The 17,024-nt window shown below is 46.9% G+C and overlaps 1 protein-coding gene across 1 annotated transcript in view; it reads right to left on the minus strand.

Moving 5' to 3' along the window:
- Window positions 1-3,769: 3,769 nt before the first annotated feature.
- RNF130 (ring finger protein 130) overlaps window positions 3,770-17,024 on the minus strand; it is a 131,166-nt gene continuing 117,911 nt past the window's right edge. The window contains exon 8 of the mRNA XM_012790070.3: window positions 3,770-5,219. Within this exon, the coding sequence (XP_012645524.2) occupies window positions 5,110-5,219 (110 nt within the window). The 3' untranslated portion in view covers window positions 3,770-5,109. The remainder of the gene's footprint in view (window positions 5,220-17,024) is intronic.

Consider the following 17,024-nt stretch of genomic DNA (forward strand, 5'->3'; position numbering starts at 1 on the left):
CGCCCTGCTCTCCCGTCTCAGGGCAATTCCAGCCCCACTCTGACTTCCACCTTCATCTGAACTAAGGGAGTACCGCGCCTGCTGGACTTTCACTCCGGCACATTCTGAGTCCAGCCAGTGCACAGCTGCGCGCCTGCGCGCCTTGTGCATGCACACACCGGTGTGGGGGCAGCAGAGAAGGAGAGAGCATTTGGGACTCCTTCAGCAGGGCTAAGGGGCAGACACACTTAAAACACAGCTTCCTAGGACACTGATGCAGGAGGGGCCACACCTGACCACCTTCCCTTACAAACCTCCACCTGAGACCCAGAGCTGCCCCTTCCGGAGACCCTGCCAGCCCCAGGCCTAACATGTCCCCACATGGGCTCTCCCTGGGTCCCTCCAGCACCCACCCAGCACCGAGACTGGACACTGGGCTTCTGCTTTCCTCCACCCGCCGCGCCCCTCCTTTCCATGCCCAGCCTCCCTGCCCTGGCCCGGTGGCAGGCCCCGGCGCCCACGCCCCAGCGCATTTCCTTTCCAGACTGAGGCTGGGGCCAGGCTCCCTGCCCAGGGAGTGAGGCCCTTGCTGCCTGGCCACCCAGCTCTCCCTCTGGGTCCTTCTCTCGGGCTTCTCTGTGGCTGCAATGCCACCCCCACTGTGGCCTGGGAAGTCCTCTCTCCTAGACTCACCCTGATTCTGTTTGATCTCACGTCCCAGATGGTCCTTAATGTGCCAGTTTTCTAGAACAGTCAAAATCCTAATGGTCACTGGACTCCCCTCAACTTCAAGTATAATGTGTTTGGCACATAGTGAGAATGTAATAAAGGTCTAGTGACAAAATTAACTTTGTAATCCTCCTTTTTGCTTTCTAAATTCTGCTTCCTAAAATCAGTGTTTTTGTTGCATGACATTTATGAGCAGCAACCATTTGTCAAGCACCATGTTGTTGCTTGTCAATGGTTAATGTCAACCACTGACATTAATGTCACCTGCTTGTTTTCCTGTAGCAGAGCCGCTGCCTAAACAAAGGTTACCAGCAAGAGAACACTCTGACCTTTCTTCAGTCAGTCCCAGCTAGTGCCCGCTAAGGGTCACACCTGAGCAGTCGCTGCGCTCCGGCGTGGCAACACGCAGGAACCCCTTTCTAACCCCCCAGAGAAAAGACAGAAAAGAAAAGGCAGTTTCCTTCAGCATGCAGGCAGTGAAAGCACTGGACGTGAGGGGACGAAACACACGCAGCGCTAACCAAGCCCATCGGAGACGCCCAGCCAGGAACGTCGGCAGTCTCCTTTCGTTCGGGGCCTTTCCACTCACTGGCAGCTGCGCCGGCGCCCACACGGCGCCCACACGACGTCCACACGGCGCCCACACACCGGCGCCCACACGGCGCCCACAAGACGTCCACACGGCGCCCACACACCGGCGCCCACACGGCGCCCACACACCGGCGCCCACACGGCACCCACACGGCGCCCACACCGCGCCCACACCGCGCCCACACGGCGCCCACACCGGCGCCCACACGGCGCCCACACCGGCGCCCACACGGCGCCCACACACAGGCGCCCACACGACGTCCACACCGGCGCCCACACGGCGCCCACACCGGCGCCCACACAGCGCCACACGGCGCCCACACACCGGCGCCCACACGATGTCCACACCGCCACACCGGCGCCCACACGGCGCCCACACCGACGCCCACACGGCGCCCACACCGGAGGGCGAGGGCGAGGCCTCGCAAGCAGGGCCCTCAGACGCGGCGGCGCCGGGCTCTCCCTCAGGAGGCTCACGCTCGCCGCCGCCTTGCGCTGGCGCTTGAGCGCCACGACCCGGCCGCTAGTGGGCGCGGCTGCTCCGCCGCGCACGCAGGGTGGCGGGGCAGGAAGGGCTGGGGCCGGCCGCTGGAGGCGCAGAGGGCCTGTGGTGTGAGCAGCTCACTCCCCAGCCCTTCCTCTCCTCAAACAGTACCACCAGCCCGGACACCCGTCAGAGGTCGCCGTACGTGTCCCGAGCCGCGGCCACTGCTGCTGGTGAGGCTCGCAGCCGCTGACATACGAGCTGCGGAAGAGCCGCCCCTCTGTGCCCACCACGCCTGCAAGGGTCAGCGCGCTCTGCGCCCCACTCCTCAGGACGGCAGTGCCTGTGAGAAGTGTTCTCGCACAAGCGCCACACAGCGCCACACGGCGCCCACACACAGGCGCCCACACGACGTCCACACCGGCGCCCACACGGCGCCCACACAGCGCCACACGGCGCCCACACACCGGCGCCCACACACACAAGCAGCCCTGGCCATCTGCACCCTGCCAGGGTCCCCTCTGCACAGCTGCTAGTAAAGAGGCTGCTATTTGGGATAAAAAATGCCATCCTCTCTACACCTGAAGTATGGCCTCGATGCAGAAGTTGGTGTCCCTTCTGACAAAGACAGGACATTCCATAGCTGAGCTGGAAAGTGGCCCTGATCTTCAGGGAAAGGGTGCTGAGCTAGAATCTGGAGCACTATTCTGAGCAAATCCCCATAAGAAACACCTCCTTGGTTATTCTACAGCGAATGTGTGCCCCAGATTTCCGGATATTCAAATGTTATATTAATAGATGGATTTTAAGGGCCTGAATCTTTTATTTCTTCTCAAGTATTTTCATTCCTTTTCAGTAAAGAAACAATCTCAAGGCAGGGCGCGGGGGCTCACCCTTGTAATCCACGCACTCTGGGAGGCCGAGGCGGGCGGATTGCTTGAGGTCAGGAGTTTTAAACCAGCCTGAGCAAGAGCGAGACCCCATCTCTGCTATAAATAGAAAGAAATTAATTGGCCAACTAATATATATAGAAAAAATTAGCCGGGCATGGTGGCACAAGCCTGTAGTCCCAGCTACTTGGGAGGCTGAGGCAGCAGGATCGCTTGAGCCCAGGAGTTTGAGGTTGCTGTGAGCTAGGCTGACGCTGCGGCACTCTATAGCCTGGGCAACAAAGCGAGACTCTGTCTCAAAACAACAACAACAACAAAAACCCAAAGAAACAGTCTTGAGTAGAATTAATATATATTCCTTTCTTTATTTTATTTTATTTATTTATTTTTTTGAGACAGAGTCTCACTTTGTTGCTCAGGCTAGAGTGAGTGCTGTGGCGTCAGCCTAGCTCACAGCAATCTCAAACTCCTGGGCTCAAGCAATCCTCAGGCCTCAGCCTCCCAAGTAGCTGGGACTACAGGCATGCGCCACCATGCCTGGCTAATTTTTTTTCTCTATATGTTAGTTGGCCAATTAATTTCTATTTATAGTAGAGACGGGGTCTTGCTCTTGCTCAGGCTGGTTTCGAACTCCTGACCTCGAGCAATCCGCCCGCCTTGGCCTCCCAGAGTGCTAGGATTACAGGCGTGAGCCACCACACCCAGCCTATATTCATTTCTAAGACTGCACAAATCAGAAGAAAATGCTACACCAGGATCTGGGTTTGAGTGAGTTCTAGTCTCTTGGACACGTATTCTCCTACGAGAACCCAGTGTGGCAAACCTGCTTCTCTGAACGATGCTCTTTTGAAACTGCTTATTGAAAATATTTTTTTATAGTACAAAGAATTTAAAAATGAAAAAAAAAACCCCAAAAGCTGCTAAAACCTTAAATCTACACCATTCCAGCCTCAAATTATTAAAACCAAAATGCTGTTGGCCGCTCTGCAGCACACTCCCAAGTGCTGCCACCATCCCAGCTCTGTTTCAGGCACACCTGTGTCTGAGGCATTTTTGCAACACATTACAAGAAAAGATGCTGATATAGAGGAGAAGCTGCACATGGAAAAATGGCAAGTATTCATTTCAAACTTAAGTTCTACAGAGTCAATAAGAACAGCAGGGTGGGATTCACGTGTCTGCTTGGTTTGCCGTCAGATCTAACCGTGGACATGTGGAGACAGAAGTTTCCACTCTCATAACAAGGATGTGCAGGCCTTTATGCCTCTATATAGCTCATATTAATAAGGACAGTATGTCCTTTCCCGAAAAGGATGTGTAGTTTGTTTTATAAATTTGCTCATCACAGTTCCATGCTGAGATTACTCATAACATACAAGTTTTTCATTGTGTTAACTTGATACCATTCCAGGCATGTGGGAAGAGCCCATGTGTCCCTGACGTCCACCACACTGGCCACCTCGCCCTTTTCTGTCAGCCTGGCAGATAACGCTCCCTGTGCCTTCTTCATGCCAAGGCTGAGGCCAGCGAGGGGACTGGCGTGGATGATGAACCTGGAAGGGGGCTGCTCATCTGGTCTCTGCAGCAGGAAGCAGGCCTGGTCTTCTTAACAAAACATTCAAGATTGTTCTGATTTTGACAACTGCTAGCCATGCCCCTGACATCAGTGTGTCTGAGAGACTGCTGGGTGTGCTTCTGGATGCCACCTCCCATATACACACTTCCGTGGTCACCAAGTAGACGAGTCCACAGGCTTCAGGGACAGAGGGGCCTTCAGTGTTTCTGAGGTGGCATAAACACTTGTCACCATACATCATGCTCAACACGGAGACTGGAGAATGATGATGGGGATGTCTGCCCGTCCCCACACGCAGACCCTCGCCAGGGGACTGTGCCTCCTGTGGCCATGTTCTGGCAGGAAATGTAGTGGCCAGAGTATCAGAGGAGGTACAAAGGGCAAGGCTTTCTCTCAACTCCTTTTAGCAAGCGGCCCTTTAACAAGAAGTAGAATAAGAGACAGAAGAGAATACAGCGCAGGGCAGGAGCAGCAGCTTGTGTTCGGCTCGGGTGAGAAGTTTCACCTGAAGCTTCAGTGCACATTGTCAGGAGATCACAAAAATCGGTTCATAAAAACCCCAGACACAGAACAGCATGTCAGAGATGTGTCTGCAACACAACACTAACCCCCAGGCTGCCTTTTCTCTGGACACAGCCAGGCTCATGTGTGGGTTTCGGTACCATGAGGCCCACTTGGTCAGTAACGCAGTCCTCAAAGCCACACCTTGGGGGAACTTTGCAAATTAACCCTGAACCCCAATCTGTGCTTGGAAAGCACTGCCATTCTTCCAAAACAAACACGGACAGAGGAATACAAAATAAAGGTGATCATAAATCAAATCACAAAAAATATGACCCCCAACAACCCATTTTTAAAAATCAGGTTTTGTTCTCATCATACATGTCCAAAGAAGGTTCGATTGTGGAGAATTCATTCTCATATACCAGGCTCCGAGGGGACAAAGAGTTTCGATGAAAGAAGTGACCACCTGAAAAGGAACAAGAGAAACAGCTTAAGTCATCAGACCTACCTTTCCCATACGGCCTGAAGGAAAGAATGCAGATTATCTCAATGCATCGTATTTTCTCAACTATCCTTCATTTTGGGCTCTTATTAGAGAGATGGAAAGAACGCAGGCATCCCTTAATCTGAGCACACTTAAAACATCTGAGCTCCAGTGTTTGTCCCTAAGAAACTAATCACTGGAACTCTTCAAAGCAAAAGCTGCCTAATGCTCTTAAAAAGGTTCCGCTTACAAACTTGAAGACGCCCTTGTCTCCCAAGGACACAGATCATATATGGACAAGTGCCCTGTTCCAGGCTTATCCTGGGGCTGGGGTCTGCACGGAGCCCCTTCATCAGCTGGGTAGACTTGGGGTTGTGACCTTCAGGCTCTGACTCTGTTAATACATTTAACAAAATTTTAAGTTATATTAAAGTTACTCCTTCACATGGTTTAGCTAATTAATTCCATATGTAATGAACATGGAAAGGGGGTGCTTATGTGTACCTGCAGCACCGAGAGGGTTTGGTCTTCTCAAAGAAACATTCCAGATTGTTCTGATTTTGACACTGCTCTTAAGACCAGTCAGTGATCTCCCCTTTCTCAGAGCCACTTTCAGCTGCAGCTTATCGTATTCACCTCCATGTCTCTGAATCATAGACCTATGTTGATCCTTCCTAATTTTTTCAGTCTTAGACTTTATCTACTGAATTCCTGCTATGGAAGATGAGGATTTCCTCCCATCCCTTTACTGTGCCTCTTGGTAATCCCTTCACCTTGTCTCTGCCCTACTCCTGTTACCAGGTAAACAGATTAGTTTGCATCTTTCTAGAATTTTATATAAATGGAATCGCATAGTATATATAGACTCTTACAAACGAAGCTGCTATGAACATTTGTGTACAAGTCTGTGTGTGAACATAAGCTTTCATGTCTCTTGGGTAAATACCTATGAGTGGAGTGACTGGGTAGCAGTGTGCTTAAGTTTTAAGAAACTGCCAAGCTGTTTTCTAAAATGGTGATACCATTTTACATTCCCATCAGCAGTGTATGAAAATTCCAGTTCCTCTGCACCCTTACCAATACTTGATATGGCCAAGCTTTAAAAATTTTAGCCATTCTAGTAGGATGGTCTAGTAGATGGTAGTATTCCATTGTGGTTTTCATTTGTGTTTCCCTGATGACTAATAAGGTTGAGCATCTCTTCAAGTGCTTATTAACTAATTGTATACCTTCTTTTGTGAAGTGTTTTGTTCTAATCTTTAGTCCATTAAAAAAATGGTTGTCTTTGTATTATCAAGTATAAAAGTTGTAAAAAAAATTCTAGATATGTCATCTGTCAGACATACTATAAATATTTTCTCCCAGTCTGTGGCTTGCTCTTTCATTTTCATAACAATATCTTTTGGAGAACAAAAGTTTCATAGTTTGATAAGATCTAATTTATTGATTTTTCCTTTTATAGTTTGTGATTTTGTGTAAGATTTAAGAAATCATTGTCAATCCCAAGGTTATTTTTTTTATTTTTTTATTTTTTGAGACAGAGTCTCACTTTGTTGCCCAGGCTAGAGTGAGTGCTGTGGCGTCAGCCTAGCTCACAGCAACCTCAAACTCCTGGGCTCAAGCAATCCTGCTGCCTCAGCCTCCCGAGTAGCTGGGACTACAGACGTATGTCACCATGCTCGGCTAAATTTTGTATATATATTTTTAGTTGGTTGATTAATTTCTTTCTATTTTTGGTAGAGACCAGGTCTCGCTCAGGCTGGTTTCCAACTCCTGACCTCGAGTGATCTGCCCGCCTTGGCCTCCCAGAGTGCTAGGATTAAGGCGTGAGCCACCTCGCCCGGCCAATCCCAAGGTTATTAAGATTAACTCCTATTTGTTCATCTAGAAGTTTCATAGTTTTATTTCTTACATTTATTCAGATGATCCACTTGCATTTAGATGACCTACTACATTTTTTAATATGGTGGAAAATAAGGGTTGAAGTTCATATGGATATCCACTTTTTTTGCATATGTTTATCCAATTGGCCCATCATCATTTATTGAAAAGATTGTCCTTCCCCCATTGAAATACCTTGGCACTGCTGCTGAAAGTCTACTGACTGTGTATGCACGTATACATGGGTCTGTTTCTGGGCATTAGTCTGTTCAGGAATCCATCTGTCTTTCTGTACACTGCTAACTTAAGTTTAGCCTAAAGCTGCTTCCTTACATATTTTAAGTTCAGCTTAAAGGTCTTTCATACATATCCCTGAAAAGTCACCTACCTGGATGTGTAAACAGACTGTAACCTACTCTTGTACCAAGTAGCCCAGTCTCAGCCAATCATAGCAGATGGGTTTTGCCCAATCACAGGCAGTCGACTGTTTAAACCATCTTCAAATAAGGCAAAGCTGGCCGGGCGTGGTGGCTCACGCCTGTAATCCTAGCACTCTGGGAGGCCGAGGCGGGCGGATTGCTCAAGGTCAGGAGTTCGAAACCAGGCTGAGCAAGAAGAGCGAGACCCTGTCTCTACTATAAATAGAAAGAAATTAATTGGCCAACTAATATAAATAGAAAAAATTAGCCAGGCATGGTGGCGCATGCCTGTAGTCCCAGTTACTCGGGAGGCTGAGGCAGCAGGATTGCTTGAGCCCAGGAGTCTGAGGTTGCTGTGAGCTAGGCTGACACCATGGCACTCACTCTAGCCTGGGCAACAAAGTGAGACTCTGTCTCAAAAAAAAAAAAAAAAAAGGCAAATAAGGCAAAGCTGAAATGTAACCAATCTCACTGTTTCTGTACGTAACTTGTATGTCAAAAGTGAAAGCACTTTTCTGTCCATAAATGCAACCTGACCATGTGGCAGACTCAGAGTCACTCTGAACCTATTCTTGAATAATTCTTTGCTCAATTAAACTCCGTTAAATTTAACTTCTCTAAAGTTTTCTTTTTTTTGAGAGAGTCCCAGAGTGCTAGGATTACAGGCGTGAGCCACCGCGCCTGGCCTAAAGTTTTCTTTGAACAACACTAATATCACATTGTCTTGATTACTGCAGCTTTATAAGTCTTGAAATTAGGTGTTTTAAGTTCTGTAGCTTTGTTTTCATTTTTCAAATGGTGTGGTGGACAGGGAGGAGAGGAAGGCTGCTACAGAGTACAGACAGAATCAAATAAAAGCATTTTACATACTAGTGTACGAGTGGTATGACCAATTCTGTTTTCTTAACTTTTCTATATTAAAAAATATGCACTTAAAAAATTGGAATAAAGATGGTGTCAATGGAAAAAGAGCCAAACTCCGTAAAATAATTTTAAAGAGATTTATTCTGAGCCAAATTTGAGGAACATGACCCGGAGCAACTGCCAAGAAGCCTTGAGCAAGTGGACTCGCTGTGGCTGGGTCACAGTTTGGTTTTATACATTTCAGGGAAACAGGGGTTACAGGTAAAGTCATAAATCAATTATGTGGGGAGGCATACATTGGTTTGGCCCAAAAAGGTGGGTGAGGGGGGCTTACAGGTTATAGGTGGGTTCAAAGACTCTTTGGCTTGTAATTGGTGAAAGACAAGAAACTTTGTCTAAAGGCTTGGAATGTTTTAACATAAGGAGCTGTTATAAGAGATGAGCCACCAGGCATAGATTTGTTGTGTAAATTTAGGACCTGCAGGTTTGTCTTGCATACCCTTAGGCCTGTTAATGGGTTACAAAAGATATCCCCAAGAAGGGAGGGGGCATGATAAGGCGTTTCTGACCTCCTTCTTCCTGGCAGGCAGTTTAGTTTTAGGATATTCTTTTGGCCATGCGGGCGTCCATTCAGTCAGCCAGTAGTATTTTAGTTCACGATGGGCAGGGTGGCACACGTTTGTAGTCCCAGCTAGACGACGCAGGAGGATTACTTGAGCTCAGGAGTTTGGGACCAGCCTGGGCAACAAAGTAAAACCCCTATCTCTAAAAATAAATAAATAATACAAAATTGGGATGACTTAAAAGATGCTTTCTATCTGCACAAAGTAGTCCTGTAAAAATAAAGTCCTATGTAAAATATGGGCTGTTTCACCTTTGATAATAGAGTTTCAGCCCCCAAGGGAATCTGCATAATCTAATAGTGCTAAAGAGTGAAAGATTAAAAAAAGAAAAAGAGGTAACAATAAGGAGGTTTCTACTCTGCAGGATGAACTAAAGGCATCTGTAATAATGTGAAATATATATTTGGTCTTTATCTTTGATATACAACTCCTAAAATCCTTGGAAATTCCACAGAGCCGTCTTTTGTATGCTAATGAGTTGATTGGTGGCTGGCAGCCACTGGGCAGCTTCAGGATCCGGGCTGGTCACCAAGACCAAGGCAGGTTCAGAGGGTTGGGACTTCCAGCCCCACCCCCAACCTCAGGGAGGGAGGGGATTAAAGGTCAAGTTGATCACCGATAGCCAATGGTTTAATCAGTGTGCCCATGTCATGAAGCCCCCATAAAAACCCAAAAAGACAGGGTTTGGAGAGCTTCTGGACAGCTGGACACATGGAGGTCCCTGGAGGGTGGCGCATCCAGGACTGCATGGAAGCTCCGCGCCCCTCCCCATACCTCGCCCTATGCATCTCTTCCTCTGTATCCTCTGTGCTAGCCTTCATGACAAACCCATCAATACAAGTGTTTCCCTGAGCTCTGTGAGCTGCTCCAGGAAATTAATCAAACCCAAGGAGGGCATTGTGGGAACCTCAATTTATAGTTGGTTGGTCAGAAGCACAGAGCAAACACCCTGGGACTTGCAATTGGTATGAAATGCGGGGGGGGGGGGGTGTGTCTCATGAGACAAAGTCTGTGGGATCTGATGCTTCCTCCAGGTAGAGAACGTCAAGATTGAACTGGAGGACACCCAGCTGCTGTCCACTGCAGAACTGATTGCTTGCTTTGTGTGGGAACCCACCCACATTTGGTCACAGAAGTATTCTGTGTTGATTATTGTGGGATGAGCCTGGGCAACATGGCAAGACCCAGTCTCTACTAAAAATAGAAAAATTATTTTTAGTTTCACCGGGCATGGTGGCACAAGCCTGTAGTCCCAGCTACTCGGGAGGCTGAGGCAGGAGGATCGCTTGAGCCCAGGAGTTTGAGGTTGCTGTGAGCTATGCTGATGCCACTGCACTCTAGTCTGAGTGACAGAGCAAGACCCTGTCTCAAACAAAAAAAAAAAGAAAAAACAAAAAGTCTGACGTTTATGTTGTGGCAAGCATCCCCATCACTGAGCACAGCAGTGCCGGCTCATGTTCACGGCTGCGTGCTGTGCCATTGTGTGACCCCCACACAGCTTATGTACCTAGTCTTTACCGACAGACACTGGCATTGTTTCCATGTAGGGGCTGTTATGAGTGCTATTAGGAATACTCATTCTTGTGTGTATCCTTTGTACCCAAGTGCATGCGATTCTCCTGGGTAATGCCCAGGAGTGCAGTTACTGGGTGTTGGGCATGTGCATGCTCAGCTTCGGCAGATGCTGGCAGGCTTCCAAGGTGTCTGTACCAACTTTTACTTCTACCAGCAGATAAGAATTCTAATTGTCCTATTATCTGTGCCAATTTTTGATATTTTCTGTCTTTTTCACTTTAGCACTTCTGGTGGGTATGTAATGGCATTTTGCTGTGGTTCTAATTTATATTCCCCTGATGACTAAAAAGGATGAAGATTTTTCATATGTTTTTAGGCTATCTGTATATCTGGTTCACTCTGAAATGTCCAATTATTTCTTTTGCTCATCTTTCTATCAGGTTGTTAGTCTTTCTTCTTTATTCTGACTATGAGTCCTTTGTGAGTTGTAAGTATTGTAGGTTTCCTCTTCCAAAGAGTGCATTTTGATGAACATAATTTCTTGTAGGGCAGAGGAATTTGTAGGATAGAGGAAGGGCAGAGGAATTCTTCCAATTGTCGGGAATTTACTTGGGTGGGGCAATGAGCTAACCCCAAACTTTTGCTTCTGGTCATTGCTTGCTCGCTACACCGCTGTAAGGGGAATTATGGGATGAGGTCATTGAAGCATGGGCGACTGTCCCATCAGGCAATAGAGGGCAACCAACCCGCCAATTATTTCAAAAGGCAATAGTGGGCAACCAATCATTTTAAAGGTCAACGCATGATCCATGCGTAGTCAGCTTGTGCGCAGCTTGTGCACCATGGGGATAAAAGGCATGCCGTTGTTCCGGTCGGGGTCCTTGCCTGTGAGAGTGGCCACTGCGTTGGTGCTCTGGGGCTTGGACCCTGGCTAGCCAGAAAATAAACCTCCTCTTGTGTGATTGCATCCTCGATGTCTCTGCTTTTCTGTCCGGTGGGGCTGTGGAAGGTCGGTCCCTAACAAAGACCAGCTGCAAAGCCTCAGTGGTGTGGGGCCTTTCCTGAGCTACGTGACACCAGAACCAGGCTTTCCTATCACCGGTGTTAGGAAGGACTTCGATGGATCTGCTCACCTTTTCATATAAGAGAGGAAAAGCCATTGCTGATCTACACTACACGCCAAGCGCGCTCACAAACACCACCCTTCTAACTCTCAGCCTACGGCACTGTCCCAGCAACTTTCATCCCACTTGCGAGAAAACTGAAGCTGGGAGCGGTTAAGCAACCACCAAGTGGGTTGGGACTCGCACCCAGCGGCAGCGAGTGGGCCACACCGCCAGCAAGCACCCATCTCCAGCCATGGTTCCTACAGGCTCAGCCGGCCGGTGGGCGGCGCGATGGGGGCGGTTCACCCCACAGCCTATGCAGCGTCTGGCCTCAGCAGGAGCCTAGACACCGCGCTGTTGCTGGGGACTGTTACCCGTCCTGGGCTGCTCACGCGACTGCCAGAGTGAGGAGGATTCCGCCAAAGCTGCTTGGAGCCAGGAGCCTGGGTTCCTTATGCCCACTCAGCAATACATGCCAAGAGGGAAAGGGTGGGGGGGGAGAGGGACAGAGAACATCTAAGCAGTGGGGGGGATTCTGCCTAGCGAGCACCTGCCCAGGTGTGAGTGACAGGAGGAACGTATGACTGAAGTTCCTTAAGTCTCAGCGCCCCTGGGCTTATCAGCAGTTCACTGTCCTGTGAGGGAGTCAACTGTCATTTAGACTACACTTTGTTTTTGCATTTGTGAACTCACCCCAGCCCCTGGGATGCAACTGCCCTACAGTCATGGTGAGTATGTGACCAAAGCCAGGTGCTGGAAACTCACTGTCTAGGTCTCAAGAGAAGGAAATCGTTTGCGCCTTTGAAATCTGAGTGCCCCTTTACTGCCTGTGTCTGGGCTGCTCCTTAGTCACAGCGGGGTGAGGCCACCAGGAGACAAGCCGCTGTGCCCTGAAGTCCGGGCGGGACAGGGCGCCACCTTCAGGCCCGTGTGAGAAGGCCTCTTTCCCTGCCTTTGGGCAGGCGGCACCAACTGACATTTCCTAAAAGGAACTTTCATGAAGAACTTTATGGAGGTCTGGAGAGTTTTTACAGGCTTACTCGCTTTCTTCTCAGTTGTCTCAAAGCCTCCTCAGAGGCTGGCCAGGCTGCTGCCACCAGCACACCCACTCTGGCATCTTCTCGTTCCCTGGGTTTGCCTTCGTCCTTCTTCAGCCACAGGCTGAACTGGGGTTCAGGTGCTGCCCTGGCCCTAGCGCCTGCTATTCCTGCCTGCTTTCTTAACCCTCAGTAAAGACAGCGTCTCCTTCTCCGAGCAAGCACTGCTGAGTGGGCACAAATGCACCAAGGCAACTCCTGCCTGTGGGTTTCTAAACTCTTCTCACCAGACCTGTTTTTACTCTTGCCTGCTGACTTCTTTGGGAAAGGCAGTTTCTAAACTATTGATATAATGTTCTAAACTAGCACCTCCACCTTGCTTTCACTAGTAACCCCATTTTTTGAGTTTCAGGAGCCTGTCTGCATCCAGCTGACACTTTGCAGAAAGCACGAGCCTCCTCGCTGCTCCCCACAGGAAAGCCCGTGCTCTGGAAGAGCATCATTGCCCAGCCCAAGGGCACGCCTAAGTCCCAGCCTTTCCCACCGTCCTGCTCCACACACCGAGTCTGTGGTTGGGATGCCCCTGCAACCTGTGCCTGCCACAGGCACGCTTCCCCATGAGGCAAAGCAGAATGGGGTCAGAACCCAGAGTCTGGAGCCAGACCGTATGTGCTGGAATCCAGCGCAGCCACTTACAGAGTACCCTTGGCAGGTCACTGAATTTCTCTTAAGTTTGCTTCCTCATCTGTACAATGGGGTTAATAAGACGGTTACTGCAAGGATTAAATGAGTTAATATATGCAGATGCTTGGAAGAGTCCCTAACACAGCACTGTATGTTAGCTACACAGCACTATAGCACTCTGTGTGTTAGTTATTATTACTGTGATTGTTCATTAACTTTAAAAAATAGTGTATGTATATGTGTATGTAGATGTATGGGTGCATATATGTACACACACCCCGTATGTATCTGCATGTGCAAGTACATGGTGTGTGTGTGTTGCTCAGCCCCCAAATATTAAATAGTTCCCTCTATTCATTTCTCCTAGTTCTTCTCAGAGGCTCTGAATTGCTTATGAATCCTAAGCAATGGACTCTTAGCAACGCTGGTCTGTCTCAAGCCTGGAGGGCAGTGAGTCGGGAGGGGCAATGACTTTGAGCTGCTTGGGTCTCAGTTCTGACTTTGCCACTTACCTAGTAAGTGATCCTGGGCAAGTTACTCCAAACTCTCTGAACATTAGTTTCTTTACTTGTAAAAGAGGAAAACTGCTATACCTTTTCTCACTGGATGTTGCCGAGATTAAAATGATAACATATGTAAAAAACCCAGCATGGTACTGACAGACCCTGAGAGATGTGGAACTGCTAGCAACAGTTAAGTTTCTTCCTGCCCAGCTCCCTAACAGAGCTCTAGAAGGGCAGTTTTCTATTTCACTTAGATTCTTTATTCTATTGGTTGCTATCAGTTCTATTCTTAAACTATCTTGATAAGGAACTTCTTAGCATAACCACACACTTTAGAAGATAAAAAGTCAAGGAAGCTTCAAGCTTTTCTCAACTATTTAAAAAGTCTAAAGTTTCAGTTCCATGATGTTCCGTGCTGGAATTAAAGAAAGAAAAAAAAAGAAAAAGAAAGTAAAAAATTATTATCTTTATTTAACAACAAAATAAAATAAAATAAAAAGTCTAAAGTCACAACCTAGCTAGCCAGAGAGAAATCAGACTTAATCCCATCAGGCCTTCTACCACGGGGGAGGACCTGAGAACTGCTTTCCTGTGGAAGCCCTTGGACCATATTCCTATGGTTTTTGACAAATTCAGTCACAGTGCTTCCTTGAAATAAACTATTTCTGAAAAAAATTTTGTTTTGGGGGAGTAAAAAAAGAATCTATGCTTTATGCATTACAAAAGTTTGTCCAAGAAAGGTTTAAAACTTTGAAATATCACATCTATTCTAGACTAAAATTTGGTCACTTTCTAATTTATGAAATAGTAAGCAAGAACTTATTTAACTTCATATATTGCTTCTATTTGTAGATTTGACTTCTTAGTTGATAGCATCATGCCCATTAAGGAATTACTGCATTTCCATGCCGATTCTATCTTTGTTTCTAAGCAACAAAGATCCACACCACACATCTATTTTTTTTTTCTTAAGAACGTGTTCTGTAATAGACACCACACATCTAATGTGCATATGCACATGCGCCTATGCACACACAAAATGCACTACTTTCATGCCCACTGAGACCATGATTCATTAAATCATGAAAACTTAATGATGTCAGTTAAGTCTCAAAGCCACAAAACAGCAGGTTCAAATTTCAATGGCTGATAACAAATCTTCCCCCAGACTGATAGGAAACCTTCTCTATTAATTATTTCTTAGCTCTTACAAAAATTCCATTCCATATCTATCCCTGAACAGCACCTATTATGAAAAAAAAAGTCTTACTTAATGCTAGGACTTGAAATAATGAGAAAAGAGTGACAGTATCTTAAATTAGCAGAAAGTTATGCTGTCATTAAAAGTCCTATGTCTCCTGATGTAGTCCAGCATCTTCTGATGAATGTTGATAAAGGAAAATAATGACTCACCATAAATAAGAAGGAAAGCAGAACTGCTTTGACTTCCACTGGGATAAAACTAAGTGGAGAGGAACTATACTACTAACTTATGGAAATACTGCCAGAAGAAAAAATTTTGTACTGAGGAAGATGTTAACACAACAGAGTCCACTCTAGAGGATAAGGCCAAACACATGCAGCCGAACTCTAGTGTTTTCAGTTGGTGGGTATATCATGTGGGCCACCGAACCAGTGGATTGCAATGGACAGAGAAATAACAAAAAATCTGTGTAGCTTTTTAAAGTTCTTCAACTCCATATACCCCTAACAACAGAGTCCCAAAATACATAAAACAAAAACTGAGAGAATGGAAGGGACATACAACAATAATAGGTAGAAATGTCAATACCCACTTTCTTTTTTTCTTTTCTTTTTTTTAGGCTGGTCAAGTGGAGCAGTGGGTGTAGAGAAGGAACAAAGGAATCTGTAACTGGTTGTGATCAATTAGTTGTAAACACCACTGCGCTTGGACCAACCCCCACTTTCAATAAAGGATAGAACAACTACACAGAAGATATACAAGGAAAGAGAAGATATGAACAGCATTATTAACCAACTGATTCTCACAGACAGCTACAGAATACTCTATCCAACAAGAGCAGAATATACATTCTTAAGTGCACATCAAATATTCTCCAGGAGAGACCATATGTTAGGTCATAAAAGAAGCCTCAGTAAATTTAAAATAATTGAAGTCATACAAAGTATCTTCTCCAACCAATGAATAATTTAGAATGAAATTGGAAACCTATTAAAAAAAAGTAAATTGGGGAAATTCACAAATACATGTGATTTAAACAACATATTCCTAAAATAACTAATGGGTCAAAGAAGAAATCACAGGTTATATAGAGATGCATGAAATAAAAATGACGGGGCCAGGCATGGTGGCTCATGCCTATAATCCCAGCACTTCACGATGCCCAGACAGGAGGAATCTTGAGGTTAGGAATTCAAGACCAGCCTGGGCAACATAGGGAGATCCCATGTCTACAAATTTTTTTTTTTTTTTTTAAATTAGCTGGCGGCCAGGCGCGGTGGCTCACGCCTGTAATCCTAGCTCTCTGAGAGGCCGAGGTGGGCGGAAACCAGCCTGAGCAAGAGTGAGACCCGTCTCTACTATAAATAGAAAGAAATTAATTGGCTAACTAATATATGTAGAAAAAATTAGCCGGGCATGGTGGCGCATGCCTGTAGTCCCAGCTACTTGGGAGGCTGAGGCAGAGGATGGCTTGAGCCCAGGAGTTTTGAGGTTGCTGTGAGCTAGGCTGACGCCACGGCACTACTCACTCTAGCCTAGGCAACAAAGTGAGACTCTGTCTCAAAAAAAAAAAAAAAATTAGCTGGCTATGGTGTTTGTTGCATGCCTGTAGTCCTGGCTACCTGGGAGGCCATGGTGAAAAGATTGCTCGAGCCCAGGAATTTGAGGTTACGGTGTGCTGTGACTGCACCACTGCACTCTAGCCTGGGTGACATACAGAGACCCTGTATATAAAAACAAACAAACCCACAAAACCCATAGAATACCAAAATTTATAAATGGGCAAAATAGGACTTAGAGGGAAATTATAGCTGTAAATACCAATATTAAAAAAGAAGACAGAAGGCTGGGTGCAGTGGCTCATATCTATAATCCTAGCAGTTTGGGAGGCTGAGGCAGTAAGTTCAAGACCAGCCTGGTCTGGTGACCTCCCGGGAGCGGAAGACCACCA

The sequence above is a fragment of the Microcebus murinus genome, chromosome 17 (genome assembly GCF_040939455.1).
Source record: "Microcebus murinus isolate Inina chromosome 17, M.murinus_Inina_mat1.0, whole genome shotgun sequence".
Taxonomy (NCBI): Eukaryota; Metazoa; Chordata; class Mammalia; order Primates; family Cheirogaleidae; genus Microcebus; species Microcebus murinus.